The 26,257-nt window shown below is 44.3% G+C and overlaps 2 protein-coding genes across 2 annotated transcripts in view; one reads left to right on the top strand and one right to left on the bottom strand.

Annotated features, from left to right (window-relative positions):
- sos2 (son of sevenless homolog 2 (Drosophila)) overlaps window positions 1-8,707 on the top strand; it is a 55,539-nt gene extending 46,832 nt beyond the window's left edge. Inside the window, exons 21-23 of the mRNA XM_072458324.1 lie at window positions 1,067-1,111; window positions 1,204-1,307; window positions 3,086-8,707. Coding sequence (XP_072314425.1) covers window positions 1,067-1,111; window positions 1,204-1,307; window positions 3,086-3,595 — 659 coding nt within the window. The 3' untranslated portion in view covers window positions 3,596-8,707. The remainder of the gene's footprint in view (window positions 1-1,066; window positions 1,112-1,203; window positions 1,308-3,085) is intronic.
- A 1,624-nt stretch (window positions 8,708-10,331) lies between these two features.
- Window positions 10,332-22,376, bottom strand: LOC140370973 (uncharacterized). Its single transcript, XM_072458254.1, has 14 exons — window positions 22,317-22,376; window positions 21,912-22,076; window positions 20,991-21,109; window positions 20,516-20,793; window positions 19,782-19,902; window positions 19,473-19,611; window positions 19,287-19,394; window positions 18,196-18,285; window positions 16,743-16,885; window positions 15,470-15,532; window positions 14,190-14,631; window positions 12,970-13,146; window positions 11,902-12,002; window positions 10,332-10,460 (listed from the first exon to the last, which is right to left on the bottom strand). Exons 1-14 carry the CDS (start codon window positions 22,356-22,358, stop codon window positions 10,346-10,348), a joined length of 2,103 nt encoding a protein of 700 aa, XP_072314355.1. The 5' UTR covers window positions 22,359-22,376; the 3' UTR covers window positions 10,332-10,345.
- Window positions 22,377-26,257: the final 3,881 nt, after the last annotated feature.

Raw genomic sequence — 26,257 nt, 5'->3', positions numbered from 1 at the left:
TGAAGAGAGACCGCACTGAAGAGAGACCGGACTGAAGAGAGGCCGGACTGAAGAGAGGCCGGACTGACGAGAGACCGGACTGACGAGAGACCGGACTGACGAGAGACCGGACTGACGAGAGACCGGACTGACGAGAGACCGGACTGACGAGAGACCGGACTGACGAGAGACCGGACTGACGAGAGACCGGACTGACGAGAGACCGGACTGACGAGAGGCCGGACTGAAGAGAGGCCGGACTGACGAGAGACCGGACCGGACTGAAGAGAGACCGGACCGGACTGAAGAGAGACCGAAGCAAGTCTGAAAAGCGAAAGAGGCGAGCCTAAATCAGGACTGAACTAAATGTAGAAAAAACTGGGACAAAACCGGGACTTAAAGGACTGCTCTGAGACTAAAGGTGGACTGAAGGTGGACTGAAGGTGGACTGAAGGTGGACTAAAAGTGGACTGAAGGTGGACTAAAGGTGGACTAAAGGTGGACTAAAGGTGGACAGAAGGTGGACTGGAGGTGGACTGGAGGTGGACTGGAGGTGGACTGGAGGTGGACTGGAGGTGGACTGGAGCTGGACTGGAGCTGGACTGGAGCTGGACTGGAGCTGGACTGGAGCTGGACTGGTTACTTGTGTTGACATTTTGATGATTTGATGTATACAGGCTTCTGTGCTTCATCTGAGATTCTTTACATTACCACCACGACCCTCAACACTTAAGGCCAAAGGAGCAGTGACTGAACCAAAGCGCCCCCTAGTGTCCACTCGACCGATGCACTGTCTAAAACTAAGTCCTTTGACAATATTGGAAAGTAAAGCAGAACAATCATGTAATGATAAATGACCGAAATATTACTTATTATTTTCATTCTTATTTAAACCATTAGCACTATTGTAATTTTCTTAACTATTACTATTTGAAAGAAATATCCAAACAAAGTACTGTACATTATGCTGCAGTACTGCCCTTAAATGAGAGCTGGACTTCAGCACCTTTTAGAAAATGAGAACACATTAGTCGTATTTGTATTTACTGGTTTTATGTCTTAATGCTCTTCTTCTTCTGTTTTCCAGCGGGCAGTAACTCTATATTCGCTCCGGTTCTTCTGCCGCCCTCCAGTAAGTGTCCAGCTCTGAGGACATGAACCTCTTTACTAACCATCGATCGATATTATATCGATCATTGATTGTATTTTGTTCTGTTTGGTCAGAATTTCAGTCCGTGTCATGTGGCAGCCTCCATCAGCTGGGGGAGGAGCCTCTGAAGCCTCCGCCCCTGCCGCCGAGGAGGAAGGATGCGCTGTCGGAGTCAAAGGTCAGAGGTCATGCCGGGTTTAGGCCAAATACAGGGCCCTTCTGGTAATATGGGCACACATGCTTGGAGAACATACATCACTGATGTAAAGACTATATAGGTCAATCTTTGAACATGGCCTCACAGTTCAGTACTGGATCATTTAGATGCTTTAATTAAGAGACTAATCTGAAATACTGGTCATTTGAGTAAGAAATGTGAATGACTCTTAACTGGAGCCACATTCAGACAGTTTCACACAAAGACATTAGCAAACCTTTATTTTGTGTCTCTGGCCCTGACAAAGAACCTATTCATGTTTCATATAAAAGACAAACATGCGGTAAAATCTGACAAACCAACTTCATGTCTTTCCCTCAAAACTACCAAAAATAGCACTTAGTCTATTTTTTATTTTATTTATTTTATTTATTTTATTTATTTTATTTATTTTATTTATTTTATTTATTTTATTTATTTTATTTATTTTATAACTGGGACGGTGCACATGAATCAGCTTTTCTGTAAATGTGCCAGTATTAGCTGTAGTTTAGCTAGTTTCCTTGTCGTTCCGGACAAGGTGTTAAATACCAGCACATATGTGCTAAATGATATTGTAATGTAAATGTAAGTTTTGTATATACAAAACTTACATTTACATTACAATATCATTTAGTTTTATTGGTCAAAAGTCCAAAGCTTAAAACGGAGGGAAATGGAGAACACAGAGAAAACCTAATGACTTTTACCTCTGAACACGCTGCAGTCGTCCTGGGTCTCCAGGCGCTGCAGTGACCTCTGCCCCAGTGACATCACAGAACGGGTCAAATGCAGAGGACAAAGTGTACATTAACCTTAACAGGCTCCCAACAGCATTTTGCCTTAATATAGACCCTTGATTCGTGTATTTGTCATTGTAAAAAATACTGTATTTTCCGGACTATAAGTTGCCCCAGCCAAAAAAATGCATAATGGAGAAGAGAAAAACACATATAGGTTGCACTGGAGTATGAAATGCAGTTGCAATGTGTGAAAATAACAAATAATATCGTATATAAGTCGCTCCGGAGTATAAGTATATAAATATAATTTGCACCACGGCCAAAACTATGAATGAAGGTGCGACTTATGGGCCGGAAAATACGGTATATCAGAAGGAGACCACAGGCTAATTCTACATCAAGAAACAACAATAAAAAACTTCTATTGTCCAAAACAGTGTTGGTATTACCGTATTTTCCGGACTATAAGTCGCACCAGCCAAAAAATGCATAATATAGAAGAAAAAAAAACATATGTAAGTTGCTCTGGAGTATGAAATGCGGTTGCAAGTGTGAAAATAACAAACAATATCACATATAAGTCGCTCCGGAGTACCAAGTATAAGTTTATATAAGTATAAGTCGCACCCCGGCCAAAACTATGAAAAAAGGTGCGATTTATAGTCCGGAAAATACGGTAATCCCCCCCCTCTCTCTCTCTCTCTCTCACTCTCACTCTCACTCTCACACTCACACTCACACTCACACTCACACTCACACTCACACTCACACTCACACTCACACTCACACACACACACACACACACACACACACTCACTCTCACACACACTCACTCTCACACACACACACACACTCTCACACTCACACACTCTCACACTCTCACACTCTCACACTCTCACACTCTCACACTCACACACTCACACACTCACACACTCACACACTCACACACTCACACACTCACACACTCACACACTCACACACTCAACACTCAACACTCAACACTCTCTCTGTCCTTAGATGGGCTCCGGCTCGGACAACCCTCCCGCCATCCCGCCTCGACTCCCGCCGCCCCTCCCGCGCACGCAGCCCCGCGCCCCTTACAACGGCCCCCTGCCCGTGGACGGCCCCCTGCCCAGCCCGCCCCCGCCGCCGCCCCGCGACCCCATGCCCGACACGCCGCCCCCCGTGCCCCAGCGCCCGCCCGAGATCTTCATCAACTACCCGCTCAACCTGCAGCCGTCGCCCGTCGGCCGCTACCACTGGGACTTCGGCAACAGCTCGCCCAGCTCGCCCAACACGCCGCCGAGCACGCCGTCGCCCCGGGTGCCGCGCCGGAGCTGCCCGCTGAGCGCCAGCCAAAACAGTCTGTGCCCGCTGCCGTCCATCGCCGCGCCGCCCGTCCCGCCGCGGCACAACTCCAGCCCGCAGCTGCCCAAACTGCCGCCAAAGACTTACAAGCGCGAGCTGCTGCTGCCGCCGCCGCTCCAGGGGCTCTCGTTGGTGGAGAACGCCGAGAGCGGCCAATAGAGTCGCACCGGGGGGGGGACCAGGAAGTGGCGATCGCGCGGGCGTGGAATGAGTTTGACGCGCTCGGATTGGGCTCAAACTTGGGGTGAACGCTGTCACCTAGCAACTAGATCATGTGTAATGTGTCGACAAATTACATGTATTACATGATATTTTCTGTTTAAAATGAAACTACTCGAGAGGAAAATGATTTATAACCAGACTTAGAAATCACACACGTAGTTAGTTCATCAACAACGGATGAAACAATATTTATTATTTTGTCATTTTAAATACAGAGCAAACAATTAAGCAGAATAATCGTGACTAATCGACCATTTAATTAACCGCAATTTGGACTTTAAAACACAAAATAAACAATATTTTATTCTCAAACAGACGTATTATTAGACAAACACGGCAAAAAAATAATGCACAACTAGCAATTTTCATCAATAATACTCTTTATTTGTAAATATTCTCTATCCAGAAACCTTGAGTACCGTATTTTCCGCACTATAAGGCTACTATTAAGCGCAACAAAACGTGTGCCTCACAAAATCGCTTCGAGGTCAGTAAACACAACCAGAATTATTCCATATATAAGGCGCACTGGATTATAAGGCGCGCTGTAGTTTTTTGAGAAACTTATAGGCTTTTAAATGCGCCTTGTAGTGCGGGAAATACAGGGTATGTGTATTTTCCCTTTTTATTGGGAAAAAAAAGGTTTTAAAACGTGTAAATATACAATAAAAACACTCTGACTCGTCGACCGCTACAATATTCGTCAGTTGCGGATCTACAAATTGTAAAAACCTGTAATTGTTGAGGTCGTTTAATGAAAATATCTATTCTATGCAGTTTATTTATATTTTCAGACTGTTAGCACATGAGCTAGCCGCGTACGTCGACATGTTTTACCCCAAGTTTGCCTCAAATTCCGACCGTTTTAAGCTGTATTTCCACGTGAATTCGCCGCAGAATTCCACCCAGTGAGCGTATGTAAATTTCAAACTAAAAGCTACTGATCATTCGGGGGGACAACAACAACAACAACAACGAGGAGAAAAACGACAACAGGACACTTCCTCATCGGCCCGTCTCAGCCCCGCCCGGCTCTTCCATCTCTCCCGTCATTCGCTGTGCCTCTCAGGGGATCAGTAGCTCCGCCTTCTTCGCGACGACCCTCTGTGCCAATGAGAATGAGACACACCGGAGTGCCAGCCAATCAGCGACCGTCGAGCGAGGATTCGGAAAAAAAAGGAGTCGTCGTCGGGGGTGACGAAAGTGCTTGATAAAGACGTAAAAAAAAAAAGAAGAAATAGATTGGTTTTCGGGGCAAAGTCGGTGTTTTGATTGTGATAAATGGAAGCGTTTAAGTTTAAAAGGAGAAAACGCAGTATTATAACAGGTTTTTACACGTTTGAATCATGAATATAACTCGCTGAATGTAATAATGTCGTAAATTAATCAAAAAATGGCGATAAAAGTTCAGATAAATGCACTTAAAAGAAACAAAATCATGGCTAAGTATTGAAAATAAACATAGAAATGATCTTAGTTACAGTACAGACGCATCAAACAAAGGACTAAACTTGCACTAAACCAGGAAAAAAACAGTATTTAATAAGGTCTAAACCAAGTGTAAAGAAGTATTAAACGTGAAGCTTAAACTGGGGCTAAACTTGAAACTAAACCAGTCCTGAAACCAGTCCAAGCAACAACTACATTTGATTAAAACCAGGATTAAACTGGACTAAATCTGAACCAAACCAGGTCTAAACAGGCTGAAACTGAAGTCTAAATGTATTAGATGGCTAGGAATGAATAAACCAGGACTAAATGTGAAATAAACCAGTTCTTCACAAGGACTAAACCAGGTCGTGATTTGGAGTAAATTTATGAAAAAAAGGCTCAATTTAAACAAGACCTGGTTTGAATTAAACAAGGTCTAAAGCGGCACTAGATTTGAACTAAACCAGGACTAAAGTTGGCTGAAACCAGGACTAAACCAAGTCTAAATTTATGAGTGAACTATGAATACAAAAAAACAGGACTAAATTTGTTCAAAACCAGGGCTCAAATAGGTCTAAACCAAGACTAAGCCAGGTCCTTAATGTTCTGTATACAAGACCAGGTTTGGAAAAGGTCTAAACCAAGACTAAAAAAATGTAAAACAGAACTAAAGCAGGACTAAACGGGACTAAAAGGGTCTAAAGCAGGACTAAATTAGGACTAACCCAGATCTAAACCAGGTCTAAACCAGGTCTAAACCAGGTCTAAACCAGGTCTAAACCAGATCTAAACCAGGTCTAAACCAGGTCTAAACCAGGTCTAAACCAGGTCTAAACCAGGTCTAAACCAGGTCTAAACCAGGACTAAACCAGGACTAAACCAGGACTAAACCAGGACTAAACCGGGACTAAACCAGGACTAAACCAGGACTAAAAAGGTCTAAAGAAGCAGAACTAAACCAGGTCTAAACCAGGACTAAACCAGGACTTAAAAGTGTCTAAATCGGTCTACAGCAGGACTAAAGCAGGACTTAAAAGTGTCTAAACCAGGACTAAAAGAACTCTACACGTCTCCTCTTCTCCAGTCGCCTCCATTTCTCACAGTCGACCCTTCGGCTTCACCCGCTCTCGACTCGAAGCATTATTCAAAACTCCATCTTTTCCGGATCGAAAAAAAAACAACAAACTTTTTGAATGTGTCTGATTAAAAAAAGGGGGCGTGGACTTCCTCTCTGTAGCCTCAACTCGTCAATCGCTTTGTTTTCGGGGCGTTGACGCCGTTTCGTCGCCGCTCACACCGCACTTTTGAACTGAGAAGACGATAACGTGTGAACGGCGAGACATTTCTACGGGACAAACAAACAACGACGACAACAACAACAAACTATCGCCAAAGTCTTATTTTATGCAGGGGATAAGGGATTTTTTTGATTTTTGTTTCCGTTTTTTTTTTTAAACGTACCGAGGCGACACTGAATCCCCCTACTTTGAACTTGACTCTCTTTCACTGTGATTGTCAAAACATTGCGGTCCGCGAAACGATGACGTTGCCTTTTTAAAAAAAACAATAAAAACACAAGGGGGGGAAGCAGCCGGGGGGGAATTTCTTTCTTTTTTGCACATTTGAATGAAAAACAAAACGGCGAAAACTATTCCACGGGAGGAAGCGACCGCCACGACACGGCGAAGAACGAAAGTACGACAAAAGTAAGATCCAACGAACTCTGAAACGAGGGGAGTCTGTGCCGGAGTTGTCGGCCATCTTGGAAAGATACAAAAAAAAAGTTACTTACAATTTTTATTTTATTTTTTTCAACTAATCATGGCCTTATTTGTCGTCGATATTGGATTTTTGAGCATTTTGGTTGCGTGGGAGACCGACCTCTCGCATAATTGCCTTATTTCCGAACGTGCTTAATTATTGGTGCCAAAATCCGTCACAAGTTAAGCTTTTCCCGCCTTCGTTTAGGCCAAAACGGCGCGTACTTTGAATGTAGCTCGTTTTTAACTGCGTTTTTTGAGCATCAGAGGCCTTTGTTTTTCACTGCAAAAATGGAATAAATACGAGTTATTGGCGTAGAAATGAACCCGAAATAAATCATCCTCCGTTCATTGACAGAGCGGTGATTTTCAGTCCGATTTAATCAAATGTATAGCACTTTATCCTAAATAAAAATGGCTAATAACTCCGTTGAGATTTGTAATAGTCTAGTTATGTCTGGATTTTTAAAATTGGTGGCGGCGAGTCAAAACGAGGGACTAAACTAGCACTAAACCAGGACTAAAACAGTACTCGATAAGGTCTAAACTAGGTCTAATCCAGTTGTAAAGGAAAATTAATATCATGTCTTAAACGGGTTTAGTTCCCATGTCTGGGAACAAAACCAAAACCTAAAAAGGTGTCGAAACAAATAGAAAACCAGGATGGAACTCAATTTGGACTAAAACAAGAGTTGAATCCAGTACTAAACTAGGTTTAAACTAGGACTAAACTAGGACTAAACTAGGTCTAAACTAGGTCTAAACTAGGTCTAAACTAGGATTATATTTTAGCTAAACCAGTTCTAAAGGAGGATTAAACTAGGCCTAAAGCAGTATATCCAAATCAGGCACTAAATCAAAGCTAAACAGATCCAAACCAGGACTAAACCAGCTCTAAAGCAGGACTAAAGAAGGTCTAAACTCAGAGTTAACAATAATGTCTAAACCAGGACTTAAACTGGTCTCAAAACCAATTCCATACCAGGAACTAAACCATGACTAAACGCAGACAGTGACGTTTACTTTCATGATGAACATCTTTGGCACTTTCTCGTATTGTACATGTTTTGATTCAAAGCCAATTCTTTGCATTACTGGTTTTTACCGGCACTTTTCGTATAAGCTAGTTTTTACAAATTATGTTTAAAAAAAAAATTTGGGAAAAAAAGAGCGCAAAATGATGACTTTCTACCGTAAATATCGCTCGTCGTAACGTGTCCGTTCAAATCTCCAGCCGGTTTATGGCGATTTCCTGTTCCGTTCGTCGACTTCTCCAAGATGGCGGCACGATTCCGACACAGATCCGGAAATAACGGCGGCGATCGACCGCTTTTTTGACACTGTGCTTTTCAAAACTCTCTCGGCACTGGACCCACGTCAAACTTAAGATTTCCCCACCGAAAAGAACGCTCTAGTGGCTGCTCCTAGTACTACAACAACAACAACAACAACTCAACAAACTTCTCAATATTTCGTTCTTTTCTCTTTCTCTCGAGACGTTTTCGGAAACAGACTGAATGAAAAATAATCCATATTGCATCGGATGTGCCTTTTAATTTTGTTTTCTACTTTACCGAATAAGCGAATGGTGTCTAAAAAATGCTAAAAAATAAAAAAAGTTGCCTATGTCACGTTGAGAACAAACACACTATGAATTGTACATTTGTTGTGGATACCGTGTATATAAACCATGTATACACTAACTAAATAATTTGTATTTGTAAAGAATTGCCTTTTTTTCCCCTGTTCTTTTTCTGTTCTTTCTTGTATCGTACTCTTCAGTCAGAAACATTGCCTATTAATAATACGATGCTGCTACGGGAAAATGACAAGAAATAATAAATAAGACGCAAAAGTTGACGTGTTGCAGGTCGTGTTGTGTTGCCCCGGCGGCGGACGCGAGGTTTCCACTCCTCCCGACTTGGTGCTCGCCGCCTTCTCGTCTCCACGGCGATGATGTAGCGTAAACGTGAGTACGGACGAAACGCAAACGTCTTAAAACGCGCTCGCTCCTCATTTCCTTCAGCTCGGATCGTCTTCTGCCTCCGAAAAACACTGGAGGGACAAATCGGAGGGTTTTGGAACGTGTCTTTTGCTCGTTTACGCGTCAGGTTTGTGGAAACTGACGTACGGGACATTTTTGTGCCTGCGTCATAAATGAGAACGCAGACGTGTAGCTTGTTGTTTTGTCAGTTTAGTGCCGTACTGTGGAACATTCTGGGCCACGCAATGGCATCTCCATGGAGACGAGCGAGCGGCAGCAGCATCTCCAGAGGGTTTCGGGGTGTTCTCGTTCACACTTGCGTAAGCGCTGCGTCAAAATTGGGCAGGATTATACCAGGGCTAAACCAGGACTAAGGCAGGGTCAAACCAGGGCCAAACCAGGGCCAAACCAGGGCCAAACCAGGACTAAACCAGGACTAAGGCAGGGTCAAACCAGGGCCAAACCAGGGCCAAACCAGGACTAAACCAGGGCCAAACCAGGACTAAACCAGGACTAAGGCAGGGTCAAACCAGGACTAAACCAGGGCCAAACCAGGACTAAACCAGGACTAAGGCAGGGTCAAACCAGGGCCAAACCAGGACTAAACCAGGACTAAGGCAGGGTCAAACCAGGGCCAAACCAGGACTAAACCAGGGCCAAACCAGGACTAAGGCAGGGTCAAACCAGGACTAAACCAAGGCTAAAGCAGGGCCAAACTGGGCTCGAATTCTATTTTAGCTGAAATACAGACTATTTCTTGTGTCACAAGAACTTTCACTCCTTGAATCAGGGCAAATCAGGGCCAAACCAGGACTAAAGCAGGACTAAAGCAGGACTAAAGCAGGACTAAAGCAGGACTAAAGCAGGACTAAAGCAGGACTAAAGCAGGACTAAAGCAGGACTAAAGCAGGACCAAACCAGGGCCAAATCGGGTCTAAACCAGGGCCCAAACCAGGACTAGACCAGGGCCCAAACCAGGACTAGACCAGGGCCTAAACCAGGGGCCAAATAAGGCCAAACTGCGCTCATATCAGGGTCAAAACGGGGCCACATGAGAGCAAGTGTAAACGCAGCCTTAATCACATTCACAGCGATCTCAAAGCTCCTGTTTCAAGAGCAGCAGAAGGATCCACTTCAGGTTTATGGGTCAAATGAAGCGGACAAATTCATCTACAGCGACAATAAAGTTTCTAATCCGACATTTAAACATTTACAATAAGACGTAACCAAAGCAGGACTGAGATGGTGTGTTTCTTACTTAAACAAGCAGGTTTCATTCTTTAAAGCCTCTAAATTGCCGTTAGTTTCCTTTGGCTTTGCGACTGAATATTTCCCAGAATGACTCGTTCCAACGCGTTTGCATAAATCTCAAAATCATGACCAACATCAGCAATTCCATAGTTTTTATTACTTGCATCGGCAGAATATTGTGAAGGGAAAAGATCGAGTTTAACAGTTTTCTTCATGCATTACAAAGCTCCAGCTCCAGTTCAGTCGGGTTCCGGTCCGTGTTCAAACGGTGCTGCAGGGGCCCTCGCTGTCGCTGTCGTCCCACAGCGAGGCCCCCGCGCTCATGTTGCTCTGGTTTCCTCCAGGGGGCGCTCCTCTCTGCTGCAAGAGGCTCTGTCTGAAAACCAACGGAGCAAAAAAATCAATTAACGCTCGGTGTGTTTCGCAAAGTAAGGGCCCGTTTCTCGATGGGCGCGGCTCGTTTCTCGATGGGCGCGGCTCGTTTCTCGATGGGCGCGGCTCGTTTCTCGATGGGCGCGGCTCATTTCTCGATGGCCGTGGTTCGTTCCCGTTGGCGTAAAAAGTGCGGATCTTCACTTCTCGTTCCGTTCATTCTCTGTCAAAATAAGATGTGGCGGCGGAGAGCGAGTTGCAGAGGGATAATCACTGCAGCGGGTTAAGGATTTTACTACGATGTAAATGTGTCGCTGGGACATGTTAGATGACACATTTCACTAAAATGTAGATTATATTTCTGATTTTACACTACATTTTGCCCATATTTTTGTGAAGTTTTTAATTGTACTTCCTGGTTGGACATGAGCGGCAGATATAACACATGTAGAGGTCATTTTCAACTGTTACCTAGCAACCAGACTGTAAACAAGAACCAAAATCCACATAAATGACAACGGTTATGATTTGACAAAACAATAATACCATAAAACACCTTTATTTTGTGTTTAACTTGTCTGTGTTTTCAACGGCACGTCGCACATTGATGACATCACAGAGGGATTCAGCTCTACTTCCTGTAACTTTTATTTTTCAAAATTTCTCCACAAACTACAACTTAACGGAAGTAAAACAATGATAAATATTTACCACAGGTTCTACCACAACAAAGTAATTATAAAAACAGAGGAACCTTCATATGGAGTTAGCCTTTAGCTTTGAGACGATAACACTTACACTACTTTTTATAAACACTTTTAAAAGGAAGTGTTTTTATTTTAGAGAATGAATGGAATGGGAAGTAAAGACCTGCACTTTTACACCAACCGGAACTCGTGAAAAGAGCTTATTCACCTCAAGATTATTCCATGTCCCCAAACATGACGTATAATTCTCTACATTCGTCCGTAAAAAGTCTAAGGGGGAATTTCTTGGAGAAGTTCCAGATTTCAGGAAAATGATCAAACTTTACCTGAACGGATTTTCTTACATCTTTGCACAGTTGGTGTTTGTCCCTTGTGTCTTTTTTAATGTTGAGATTTGGGGGTTTAAAAGGATCACATGGTCAAAGCCAACTTCATCATCACTTCTACCGTCCTTCTATGGTAGGAGCTATAGTACTATGGTAGGAGCTATAGTACTATGGTAGGAGCTATAGTACTATGGTAGGAGCTATAGTACTATGGTAGGAGCTATAGTACTATGGTAGGAGCTATAGTACTATGGTAGGAGCTATAGTACTATGGTAGGAGCTATAGTACTATGTTGTCGCTATATCGCCCTGTGAAGCTGCTTTTGCACGCTTAAAACCAAGGTTCTGCTTTTAAGGGTTAGCAGAGTCGTTTAAGGGTTAGCAGAGTCGTTTCCTTCTCGTACATCGTTACCTGAGGTTTTCTCGGTGCGTGTTGAACAGGTGGAAGCTCGGCCTCGGGGCCTGGATCGGGACGAAACCCTGTCGACCGTCTCTCTCTGGAGCCGAGTCCAGCTGAGAACCAACGAGAGGACGCAGATCAGACACGTGAAACAGTACCAAGAACTACTGCCACCTACAGTCAAGGAGAACTACTGCCACCTACAGTCAAGGAGAACTACTGCCACCTACAGTCAAGGAGAACTACTGCCACCTACAGTCAAGGAGAACTACTGCCACCTACAGTCAAGGAGAACTACTGACAGCAAGTGGATTTAACTTAAAGGTTGAATGGACGATTTTTTTGGCCCAAATCTGAGTCTTATTTCCTCGTGACGTGGACGACCGATTAGTCCTGCCACGTATCAATCATAAAACGCACCTATCGCTCACCTGCAGCCGCGTGAGGCTTGTCCCAATGAGCAGCACGTTTCCGCGTGTCTAAACACATTGATCTATCATAATATAGTTCCCTCAGTGTACGGGACAAAATGAAGATGGAGAAAGACAGTTCGAGCTGTCTCAGAAGAGACGCTAATCTACGGGAGATGAGAGATGCGATGCGATCTGTCGCGCTAATAAACAAACACACGTGTGTGTTGTATCAGTCCGCATGGGCGGAAAACGTGCTGCTATCCTGGGAACGAGGCTGCAGGTGTGCAGTAGGACGCAGGGAGTGATTGACATGTTGGAGAACTACTCAACTGTCCACGCCACGAGGAAATGAGACTCTATTATTCCTCTAAGAGTGAAAAGTCTAAATAAGCAATTAAGTTGGGTTAGGGGAACAAAAAGTCTTTAATCGTAGTTCTCATGAGAACTGTGAACCGTGTACCGCACAAAAAGCTCCAACAAACGGCAAAAGTAACAATAAAACACAATTATTCAGTTGAGAATTTGGAGCGTCTGTGTCAATCGTGGTGCAATAAAGTTTGTCTAAGTCTGAGAATGAATGAAAAATGTTTAAGGACAAAGACGGAATCAAAAAGGTTCAAATCCCCAAATCGCGGCTCAAATCAAAAGAGCGACTCCCAGGCTGCACCTGTTTGGCCGGGTCGTCCCAGATGGGCCTGAAGGCGCTTTTGGGGTTCAGAGGCGGCGAGCGCATCGTGACCGCCACCGGACGCTTGGCCCCGCCCCCGGGCTCCTCCTCCTCCTCCCCCGTCCTCCTCAGCGGCGGGTGGGGCGTCAGTCGAGGGATCTGCCACCGCAAACACACCTGCGGGAGGAGAGCGGACACGCCTGGGCTGTTTATTACACTAAAAATACAATTTTGGTTCTAAAATTGTCACGATTATTATTTTTTGGGGGTTTTACGATGATATTGTGACCAGAATAATCACTGTTTAACGCACGGCTCCTTGTTGTTTATTCATCTAATTTAACCTTTAGTTCGAGAACACGTACTTCTGGCAGTTTGGATCAAACGGCGCGGGTCAAATTAAGTAGGAATCAGATATTTCGATTAATCTCCAGACTAATCGATTAGCAAAATGATCGTTAGCTGCAGCCGACGTGCACACGATACAGAATAATACTCAGATAAAACACCAAATCAGTCACGCATTAGACTGTGTACAATCAAAACTCAGAAAGAGCCGCTTAAAAACAGATCATCAGAAACTACCAGATTTAAAGTGCCCCCTACAGGCCAGACCACTCATTGCACTAAAATACAGTTGAGATAAATATATTTTGAATTTAGCAAAGAATTATACAAATGATAGCACAGATTAGCACATTTTTTAGGTTTCAAATTTCACTTCCTGTTTGTAACTGATGACATCACACCAGGAGATTACCCAGCAAACACTGGGCCAAAACTCATCTAATGTGACTTTTTTATATTTGACAATACAAATAAATGAGAGCGACTTTATTTTGTTGAATTATTGTTTAGAGAGTTAAAAAAGTCGTTTCTTTGTGTAAAGTCTGCATAAACTTTGACTGGAATGAATTTTTCTTCATATTTTTCAACGTTTTCTCCACAAATACCTGCTCAATCGGTGTAAACCATAATGTATATGTACAATAGGTACATCCCCTCACCCACCGTCCTCTCTCACCCTCTCGCCCCTCTCACCCCTCACTTCTCTCTCTCCCCCCTCACCCACCGTCCTCTCTCTCTTCCCCTCTCTCCCCCCCTCGCCCCCTCACCCACCGTCCTCTCTCCCTCCCCCTCGCCCCTTTCACCCCCCCTCGCCCCCTCACCCACCGTCCTCTCTCTCTCCTCCTCTCACCCCCTCTCGCCCTCTCACCCACCGTCCTCTCTCTTGGCTTCAGCAGCACGGGCACATGACTGTCCTCCTCCTCGTCCTCCCCGCTGTCCCGCCGCAGCGTCCCGTCGGGGCTGCACGACGTCACAGAGGAGTAGTCGAACGTGTCGTCGTCCGTGTCCCCATCCCGCAGCTGCGCCCCGCGGCCCCCCGCCGTGGTGTGGCTGTGCGTGTACGTGCCCTGGCCCGAGTCGCTGGTCTCGGCCCAGCACTGGGAGCGGTCGCCGGGCGTGAGCAGGAGCCGCGAGGAGCAGTGCGGGCAGTCGCCGGGCGGGTCACCGGGCGGGTCACCGGGCGGGTCACCGGGCGGGTCACCGGGCGCGTTACCGGGCGGGTCACCGGGCGGGTCACGGGTGGATTTTCGGCGCACGGGGCTGCAGGAAAGGCACTCGACGCGCAGAGAGGGGCAGCGAGTCAGAGCCGAGTCTCTGAGGACAAAAGAAGATGGGATTGTAAGATAAAAGTGTCCCAAGATCTCACATGGTGAATACTTGAACTCATGTGCAATAAACTTGATAAATAATCAGGTAAAATGCCAAAAAGAGCCTTATAAACAAACAAAAGGCAGAGCTGTTCTCTTCACATGATCACATTCTACTTTAGGATATAAATATAAAGTAGAATTAACTTATAGTTTGTATGTTCATATTTCAGTCTCTCATAAGACTCAAATGCCTTTCAGAACATGGTTTGTGATCGACTTTAGTCCTGTCTTTCCTTCCTGCTGCTGTCAGACTCTATAACAAACACTGCTAGCCCTGAACATGTGCAATACTGATGTAACCATGTGCAATGCTGAATCAACCATGTGCAATACCTGTAAATAAGAGTGTTCTATTTTGTTTTTTATACGGTTTAATTACCTGCTAATAGTATTACCTAGTCTTGTGCTAGCTATTTTTACTTTATTTTATTTTTATTTTATTCTATTATCATTATTTTATTATTATTATCTGATTGTTATCTTTATTTTTTATTTTTCTTTATCTATTTTATTTTATTTCCCCCCCTCCATCCCCTATTAAGATAGAGGAGTTTTGTTAATAAGAGTTTTTTGTTTTGTTCATAAGAGTTCTTTAAGACTGTTTTGAAACTTCCTATAATCTGTCCTTTCCTCCTGTTTCTACTGCAGTGTAACAACCAAATTTCCCCTTGTGTGGATATTAAAGGATTATCTTATTTTATCTTAGTCCTGTTTTAGTCCTGTTTTAGTCCTAAGAATGAGTCAGGATTTGCAGAAGCTCTCGTGGGTCGTTCCTCTCTCACCTCTTTGCTCCAGGCTTGACCTCGCTGCTGTTCCCCGACACTCCACCAGAGGGCGCCGCGTCACTGCAGAAATACACAGGTCAGTTAAAACTATGACTGTTAGATTTGATGGATCTCGATTACAGTATTGTCGGCACTGTAATCCTGAGTCGCCAAAAGAATTATACCTATAATTGTTTACCGTATAATCTGAGGCGTTAAACTGCACGAGCTACGAATGCGCCGCGGAACGATTAGACGCGCGCTTGGACGTGGACTCGCTCGATTTAGACGCCAATAGCGACTGTGACGTGTCCGTTCGACTGATTCAAACTGGTTTTGGTGCCGTCTTTCTACTGGACGACAGCGCCACCTGCTGCCCGGCTTCCTCAGAACGGCATCCCCAGGCGTGAGGAAGTCGCCACGCCCCCTCGTCCTGGTTCAATGATCAAAATGTACTTATTTTACGTATTATTAACTCTGTATTTGGGCCTCAAATCTCCTGCCTTTGGGCACAATAAACGGGTTGACTTTTGGAGCGTACTTTTGGCGACAGGAAACAGTCCGTCAGAGAAATGGACGACACAAACATCACCGACGATCGAGGAAAAATGACATTCACTAAATTTGGAAATGGACAAATTTGACTGACTTTTGTTTTGATTTAAATGTGCCGCGATTTTGTTTCGATTTTGTCTTATTTTGATTTTCACTCTCTGGTTGTGTGTGTTGTGTTCTGTGTTTATTTTATTTATTTTATTTATTTTATTTATTTTATTTATTTATTTTATTTATTTTATTTATTTTATTTATTTTATTTATTTTATTTATTTTATTTATTTTATTTATAAATGTATTATTATTATTCATTAGGACAAAACAAGGACCTTGTATTAGTGTATTTACTTTATTTTTATATATTTTTAGGCTTTTTCAGGTTTCACGTTCAGTTGTGTTTGGTCCTTGCTGGTTTCTTTCACTGACGCTGCACAAACATCTGCAGAGTAAAGTCCGAGTCGAGCGTAAAGTCCGAGTCGAGCGTAAAGTCCGAGTCGAGCGTAAAGTCCGAGTCGAGCGTAAAGTCCGAGTCGAGCGTAAAGTCCGAGTCGAGCGTAAAGTCCGAGTCGAGCGTAAAGTCCGAGTCGAGCGTAAAGTCCGAGTCGAGCGTAAAGTCCGAGTCGAGCGTAAAGTCCGAGTCGAGCGTAAAGTCCGAGTCGAGCGTAAAGTCCGAGTCGAGCGTAAAGTCCGAGTCGAGCGTAAAGTCCGAGTCGAGCGTGTTCACGTCATGTCTGACCTGGCTCCGCCCTCTGGCTCCTCCCACTGGACGTCCTGCTCCAGTATTTGGTGACACTGGTTCAGGAGCGACCGCAGCGCTCGCTCGGACCCCAGGAGCAGGCTGCAGTCCGGGTGGTCTTTAGCGGTCCACTGCAGCAGGCTCTGGACGACGAGAGCAAACACTGAGCAGCAGAAACGCAACTGTCCGATCTGCACTTTAATATGTTCAAGCAACTTTTGTGCACAATTCAAAAAGGCCGGGCCCCCAAATGACTATGAAACTCTGAAACCCACTTAGGGACCCACTTAGGGACCCCCAAACGACTATGAAACCCACTCGGGGCCCCCCAAATGACTATAAAACCCTGAAACCCACTTAGGGACCCCCAAATGACTATGAAACCCACTCGGGGCCCCCCAAATGACTATAAAACCCTGAAACCCACTTAGGGACCCCCAAACGACTATGAAACCCACTCGGGGCCCCCCAAACGACTATGAAACGCACTCGGGGATCCCAAACGACTATGAAACGCACTCGGGGACCCCCAAACGACTATGAAACCCACTCGGGGCCCCCCAAACGACTATGAAACGCACTCGGGGATCCCAAACGACTATGAAACCCACTCGGGGACCCCCAAACGACTATGAAACCCACTCGGGGACCCCCAAACGACTATGAAACCCACTCGGGGCCCCCCAAACGAGTATGAAACCCACTCGGGGATCCCAAACGACTATGAAACGCACTCGGGGCCCCCCAAATGACTATGAAACCCACTCGGGGACCCCCAAACGACTATGAAACCCACTCGGGGCCCCCCAAACGAGTATGAAACCCACTCGGGGATCCCAAACGACTATGAAACCCACTCGGGGACCCCCAAACGAGTATGAAACCCACTCGGGGACCCCCAAACGACTATGAAACCCACTCGGGGCCCCCCCAAACGACTATGAAACGCACTCGGGGACCCCCAAATGACTATGAGACCCACTCGGGGCCCCCCAAATGACTATGAAACCCACTCGGGGACCCCCAAATGACTATGAGACTCACTCGGGGGGGCCCCCCAAATGACTATGAAACCCACTCAGGGGCCCCCCCACAGCAAAATGTCAAGATTTAAACCACACATTTATTTGGTCGTTTATTATAATATCTGACATTTCATGAAACATACGGTTTTCAAATAAAAGAGATTAAATGCACTGTAATCCATTTAACAACTGTAAATCAGCCCGCGTCCCACACTTTGGGAACCATCATTCAACAAAATAAAGGTATTAAATAAAGATATTTAATAAAGGTAATAAAGGCATTAAATAAAGGTATTAAAGGTATTATTGTTGGTCAACTGTTTTAGATTTTCGCCATTTTGACACTTAAAACGTCCCAAAGAAACATTTTGAACATGTTTTTCTTACATTTATTCAAGTTTCAAATTAACATTTGTAACGACTCAAACCTGGATGTGGCTCAAATATCCATGAATCCTCGAGACGGGAGACAAGAGCAACGACAGAAGCTTCATCTCCTCACGCTCCACGTCACAGCTCTGAGACAAAAAGAAGAAGACATCCACGTCACAGCTCTGAGACAAAAAGAAGAAGACATCCACGTCACAGCTCTGAGACACAAAGAAGAAGACATCCACGTCACAGCTCTGAGACAAAAAGAAGAAGACATCCACGTCACAGCTCTGAGACAAAAAGAAGAAGACATCCACGTCACAGCTCTGAGACAAAAAGAAGAAGACATCCACGTCACAGCTCTGAGACAAAAAGAAGAAGACATCCACGTCACAGCTCTGAGACACAAAGAAGAAGACATCCACGTCACAGCTCTGAGACAAAAAGAAGAAGACATCCATGTGTCCTGTTTGAATCATTAAAACCTCGACACGTTTAAAGCGCCCCCTGCAGGTCAGACGACTCATTGAACTAAAATGCACTTAAAATACTGTATTTTCCGGACTGTAAGTCGCACCATTTTTCATAGTTTTGGCTGGGGCGCGACTTATACTTATATTTATACTTATATACTTATATGTGTTTTTTTCTTTTCTATCAAGAATTTTTAGGCTGGTGCGACTTAAAGTTTGGAAAATACAGTAACTATATTTAGAATTTTAGAATGGCACATTTTTAGGTTTATGATTTCACTTTCTGTTTGTGATTGATGACATCACACTGGGAAATTACCCAGCAACCACTGGGACAAAACTATCTAGTGTCACAATCTTTTTAATTTGACGAATAAAAATATATGAGAGTGACTTTATTTTGTTAAATTCATGTTTAGAGAGTCCAAAAAGTTGTTTCTTTGTGTAAATTCTGCATAAACTTTGACTGGAATGAGAAATGTCCCTGGTGTGATGTCACTTCCTGTCATTTTCCACAGATTTTTCAACATTTTCTCCACAAATACCTGCTCGATTGGTGTAAAACTATTATTTATATGTATTATTTATATGTACAACAGGTATAAATACGCTAAATAAAGTCAGATTTAGGACATCATATAAACTTGTCATTCGGCCCTTTAAGGCGTTCAAACCTGTGATTCGTGGCTTCGGTGCGAGTCGCGGTCGAGGCGGTTGAACTCCAGCGAGAGGAACGAGGCCAGAGTCGTGGTGTAGCCCAAGTACGCGTCTGAGAAGGACGTCTGGAGGGAAAGGTCAAAGGGTCACGTCAAACACCCGCCTCCGTCTAAACCGAACACGCGAGGGGGGCGGGGCCTTACGTCGTTCTGGCCCACGAGCTGCACCAGGATGTCGCCGATCAGAGACTTCCAGTGCTGAGCCGAGAGTCGCGCTTGGAGAGTGTTTCTGAAGAGGAGCTGCCTCTGGAGGAGCTGCTCCACCAACACCACGTACGTCTGACTGCAACGGAGAGAAGGAAGCTCAGTACAGTTACAAGTACACTTACAAGTACACTTACAAGTACACTTACAAGTACACTTACAAGTACACTTACAAGTAAAATAAAAACATATTAAACCAGCCTCCTCATGCGCAGATGAACGTACAAACAGAATGTAGAGCAGACTCACTAGGGCTCAGGGCAGAGGTGGTGGTCCGGGGGGCTCCTGTACCTCTCATAGAGCTGGTTCAGAGTCGAGACATATTCCCATTCAGAGTGCAGCAGCTGCATCGCCACCTGGTGACGGGCATCTGCAAGCACAGTCTTATTACCATTATTACCATTACCATTACCATTACTACTCTTATTAGGCCCGAGCGCCACAAGTTGCCGAGAGGCCTGTTGGATCCGCAGGGCGGTGCGAAGCACAAAATCGAGCGCAAAGCGCTTAACCGCTTTTTGATCTTCTAAAATGATCATGGTGAATTATGGGTAAATTCACCTGTTCAAGGCTACGCTAACGTATCATCTTATATTAGCCACATGGTAAGTGTCCTACAACCCCTCAGTGTGTGTGGGCGTGGCGTGTTTGGCCTCTGCAAGTCCTGATCCAGCTCAAGTCAAATCCCGCTTCAGATCCGGGTTTTGAGCTCTGGGTTTAGTCTGGGTTTAGCTCCGGGTTTAGTCTGGGTTTAGCTCCGGGTTTAGTCTGGGTTTAGCTCCGGGTTTAGCTCCGGGTTTAGTCTGGGTTTAGCTCCGGGTTTAGTCTGGGTTTAGCTCCGGGTTTAGTCTGGGTTTAGCTCCGGGTTTAGCTCCGGGTTTAGTCTGGGTTTAGCTCCGGGTTTAGCTCCGGGTTTAGTCTGGGTTTAGCTCCGGGTTTAGCTTCGGGTTGGATGCATCTTAAATCTAAAGTGTGACTTTGACCTGTCCCTTCGCTCAGTCCGGCCTTCAGTCCCTGCAGGAAACAGTGCAGCAGCAGCTTCCCTCTGGAGCCCGAGCAGCAGCACCGGGACCTCGCCGGGTCCAAGTCCTGGCCCCGGTCCTGGCCCCGGTCCTGGCCCCGGTCCTGGCCCCTGTCCTGGCCCCTGTCCTGGCCCCTGTCCTGGCCCCTGTCCTGGCCCCGGTCCTGGCCCCGGTCCCGGCCTGGCTCTGGGCTTGGGTCTGGACTCGGTTCTGGGCTTGGTTCTGATTCTGGTGGAGGACTGCAACAGGTGGGAAGGAGGTAAAGGTTAATCTGCTGGTGGTCCTCTTTTAGACCTGGATCACGGCCTGTTGAGACCCGGTTTAAGACCCGGTTTAAGACCCGGTTTGAGCCCCTGTTTAAGACCCGGTTTAAGACCCGGTTTGAGCCCCTGTTTAAGACCCGGTTTAAGACCAGGTTTAGTCCACGCCCACTTGCCTGTCTCTGTGTTTGTTGCGTGTGGACTGAGCGCTGGAGCCGGCTCTGGCTTCAGTCTGAGGTCTCGGTCTGTGGCTGTACAACTGAAGGATCTGAAATCTCATCACGGTCAGTTCCTCCTGAGAAGAAGAGAAAGAGTCATCGCGATTAAAGCTGCACCGTGTCACTTTTCACGACCTTTACGTTTCCCGTATATTTCGGACTATAAGTCGCACCAACCAAAACATGCATAATAAAGAAGAAGAAAAACATATATAAGTCGCACTGGAGTATAAGTCGCATTTTTGGGGAAATTTATTTTAATAAAATCCAAGACCAAGAACAGACATTTCAGTTTAAAATAATAAACAGATGAGAGAACATGGTGAATAGGTGTACGTATGCTAACGCTAACACCTTCAGCTACATGACGTATGCTAACGCTAACACCTTCAGCTACATGACGTATGCTAACGCTAACACCTTCAGCTACATGAGGCACAGACAGACCTGTGGTAAGTGTCTGGTATGTTAACGTAACATATGAACAGTTATTCAGATAACTATAGCATAAAGAACATGCTAACAAGTTTAGCAAAGCATCAGTTTTACCCCAAATCACTAAATCCATTGAATTCTTCTTCCTCTGTGTCACTTCTAAACAACTCCACAAACTCCAGAGGAAGAGGAAGTGCAGATTCTTCTTCGGCGTCGCTCAGAGCTTAGAGCGCCCTCTTGTGGTTGACAGTGTGAAAATAACAAATAAGATCAGATATAAGTCGCACCCGGCCAAAACTATGAAAAAATTTGCAACTTATAGTCCGGAAAATACGGTAATATGTTTAAACCTAATACGAGCCAAAACACAAAAGAGTGTTTAAATCACACCGACTTCAACATTTCACTCTAACTCGTTTTCCATCTATAAAAATAGTGCCGGACCGTGAGCGCCTCCACCAGCGTCTCCAGGCGGTGCGCCCTCTTGTGGCAGCTCCGTCTGTTTTCCTCCAGCTCGTCTCTGAGGAACGAGTCGGCCGCCTGGATCTGACCGAGCTCGGACAGGGCGCCGCTGAAGCCGACCTTCAGCTCGCACACCATCGACTGCAACTGCGGCAGAACGGAGCGCAAAAAGTGTTCAGCTCGGAGTAGAGACGCTGCTGCCACACCTCATGTCATCTTTAGTCTGTCCTTTTTGATTTATAGAGGCAATAAGTGACATTTGTACTCCAATTAAAGTCAGTACAGACCTGTTTACGCTCGAGCTGAACAGCACGAGGACTTTGTTTACATTGTTGTTGTTTTATGTTGTGTACTGTTGCTTTAAGAACGATGAACATGAATTTGTACCTTTGAGATTTCACTGATGAGCTCGGCCTCCTGAGGCTTCATGTCCTGCTCAAACACACAAACAACTGTAGTTTGCAATCGACATTAAGGACAAACAAACACAAACAAACAAACCAAATTAAGAACAAACAAACAAACAAACTAAGAATCACACCTTTAAAGTGTCGTATTGTACATTGTTTTATCAGTTTGAGCTGGTTATTGAGGACGAATCACACGTTATTCACAAAGGTGTAAAAAGAAGTGTCAGATTTCAGCTTCGATAAACAACACAAAACTACACAAAGCGACATAAAGCGACACAAAACGATGACCTCCAGAAACGAGAAACGCCTTTTGAAAATAAATTAACTCCGAAGGAGGAGGAGGCGAAGGAGAGTGAGTCGCACAACACAGCAAAAAACATCTTGCACCGTTGCCGTAGCGATTAACAACATTGTATCGTTTGGAATGGAAAAAAGTCTTCAAATATCGCTCAAATTGTCTGTTTAATAAAAAAAAAATCTCTTCATTAATCTGATTTTTCCTTTGAAAATTGGAAAATGTCCTAATATTTTTTTTTATAATATAATCCAGACGCGGACATAAACTGTGTAAATATCGAGTTTTATTGATACATATATTCTACACTTGTGTATAAGTATCGCAGATTAAATACATCGTGTATAATGCAGTAAGTACATACTCTGCCAGGGGCCCCTCTGTGAAGGAAGTACAACTGGAGCCAAAACCACAGGAAGTCCAGCTCTGATCCAAGGTCCTCAGTCTGCAACACACAGAGTACTAGGACTATTACTGCATACGCTGCCATTATACTACATGACTATTACTGCATACGCCATCATACTACACGACTATTACTGCATACGCCATCATACTACACGACTATTACTGCATACGCCATCATACTACACGACTATTACTGCATACGCCATCATACTACACGACTATTACTGCATACGCCATCATACTACACGACTATTACTGCATACGCCATCATACTACACGACTATTACTGCATACGCCATCATACTACACGACTATTACTGCATACACCATCATACTACACGACTATTACTGCATACGCCATCATACTAAACGACTATTACTGCATACACCATCATACTACACGACTATTACTGCATACACAGTCATACTACACGACTATTACTGCATACGCCATCATACTACACGACTATTACTGCATAAGCCATCATACTACATGACTATTACTGCTTACGTCATCATACTACATGACTATTACTGCATACGCCATCATACTACACGACTATTACTGCATATGTCATCATACTACACGACTATTACTGCATACACCATCATACTACACGACTATTACTGCATACGCCATCATACTACACGACTATTACTGCTTACGTCATCATACTACACGACTATTACTGTATACACCATCATACTACACGACTATTACTGCTTACGTCATCATACTACATGACTATTACTGCATACACCATCATACTACACGACTATTACTGCATACGCCATCATACTACACGACTATTACTGCTTACGTCATCATACTACACGACTATTACTGTATACACCATCATACTACACGACTATTACTGCTTACGTCATCATACTACATGACTATTACTGCTTACGTCATCATACTACATGACTATTACTGCATACACCATCATACTACACGACTATTACTGCATACACCATCATACTACACGACTATTACTGTATACGCCATCATACTACACGACTATTACTGTATACGCCATCATACTACACGACTATTACTGCATACACCATCATACTACACGACTATTACTGTATACGCCATCATACTACACGACTATTACTGCATACACCATCATACTACACGACTATTACTGCATAAGCCATCATACTACACGACTATTACTGCATACACCATCATACTACACGACTATTACTGCATATGCCATCATACTACACGACTATTACTGCATACACCATCATACTACACGACTATTACTGCATACACCATCATACTACACGACTATTACTGTATACGCCATCATACTACACGACTATTACTATATACACCATCATACAACACATTTATTACTGCATACACCATCATACTACACGACTATTACTGCTTACGTCATCATACTACACGACTATTACTGCATACACCATCATACTACATGACTATTACTGCTTACGTCATCATACTACATGACTATTACTGCATACACCATCATACTACACGACTATTACTGCATAAGCCATCATACTACACGACTATTACTGCATACACCATCATACTACACGACTATTACTGCATACGCCATCATACTACACGACTATTACTGCATACGCCATCATACTACACGACTATTACTGCATACGCCATCATACTACACGACTATTACTGCATATGCCATCATACTACACGACTATTACTGCATACGCCATCATACTACACGACTATTACTGAATAAGACATCATACTACACGACTATTACTGAATAAGACATCATACTACACGACTATTACTGCATACGCCATCATACTACACGACTATTACAGTATAAGCCATCATACTACACGACTATTACTGCATACACCATCATACTACACGACTATTACTGCATACACCATCATACTACACGACTATTACTGCATACACCATCATACTACAGGACTATTACTGCATATGCCATCATACTACACGACTATTACTGCATAAACCATCATACTACATGACTATTACTGCATAAGCCATCATACTACACGACTATTACTGCATACACCATCATACTACACGACTATTACTGCATAAGCCATCATACTACACGACTATTACTGCATACGTCATCATACTGCTACTACTATTACTGCATACACCATCATACTGATACTACACGACAATCCATTACTTCATTCTATAGACAAAATGCAGTGCCCACAGTGTGTGTTTTTGCATTCTTAGTCTAAAGAAAAACAAGATGTACACCAGCCAAAATGACACTTTTTGTCCATAAAAGTAAATATATTTAATTCATTTTGAGCCTTGTTGGTGAGTTGATGCAGTAGATGTAATAATCTGCTCGTGTTTGTACTTTAAACAGAGTAAAAGTATAAAAGCGTCTCACCAGTGACAGTGGAGTCAGATCCTTTCATCGCGCGCGTGCCTCGGGCTCGTGTCCATCTCAGACGCGACTTTGCGCGTGTTTCCTCCTGGTGCGTCTCCTCCTGGTGCGTCTCCTCCTGGTGCGTCTCCTCCTGGTGCGTCTCCTCCTGGTGCGTCTCCTCCTGGTGCGTCTCCTCCTGGTGCGTCTCCTCCTGGTGCGTCTCCTCCTCGTGCGTCTCCTCCTCGTGCGTCTCCTCCTGGTGCGTCTCCTCCTGGTGCGTCTCCTCCTCGTGCGTCTCCTCCTGGTGCGTCTCCTCCTGGTGCGTCTCCTCCTGGTGCGTCTCCTCCTCGTGCGTCTCCTCCTGGTGCGTCTCCTCCTGGTGCGTCTCCTCCTGGTGCGTCTCCTCCTCGTGCGTCGCCTCCTCATGCGCGTTTCCTCCTCGTGCGCGTTTCCTCCTCGTGCGTGACGCGCTCTGCGTGAGCCGCACGAGCCTCACGCGACAGACTGTCCTCCCCGTGATGTCATGGAGGCTTCTCTTCTGTTTTAGTATTATATTATATTATAGTCTAGTATTATATTATATTATAGTATTATATTATAGTCTAGTATTATATTATATTATAGTCTAGTATTATATTAAAGTCTAGTATTATATTATATTATAGTATTATATTATAGTCTAGTATTATATTATAGTCTAGTGTTACATTATATTATAGTATTATATTATATTATAGTATTATAATATAGTCTAGTATTATATTATAATATAGTCTAGTATTATATTATTATGGGGTGCACGGTGGCAAAGGCGGTTAGCGCTCTTGC

The sequence above is a fragment of the Eucyclogobius newberryi genome, unplaced genomic scaffold (genome assembly GCF_026437365.1).
Source record: "Eucyclogobius newberryi isolate DKJ021-1_F unplaced genomic scaffold, fEucNew1.0.hap1 SCAF_21, whole genome shotgun sequence".
Classification (NCBI taxonomy): Eukaryota; Metazoa; Chordata; class Actinopteri; order Gobiiformes; family Gobiidae; genus Eucyclogobius; species Eucyclogobius newberryi.
Note: the sequence above shows the minus strand (reverse complement) of the source record. Positions and strands in the feature narration are given on the sequence as shown.

Bases quoted from the DNA above. Each gene is read 5' to 3' on its own strand.
- LOC140370973 (XM_072458254.1), bottom strand. From the start codon at position 22,358: ATGAAGCCTCAGGAGGCCGAGCTCATCAGTGAAATCTCAAAG. The intron at 22,077-22,316 runs GTACAAATTCAT...GTTCTGCCGCAG, and splicing joins TCATCAGTGAAATCTCAAAG to TTGCAGTCGATGGTGTGCGA. The intron at 19,612-19,781 runs GTGAGTCTGCTC...TCTCCGTTGCAG, and splicing joins CACCTCTGCCCTGAGCCCTA to TCAGACGTACGTGGTGTTGG.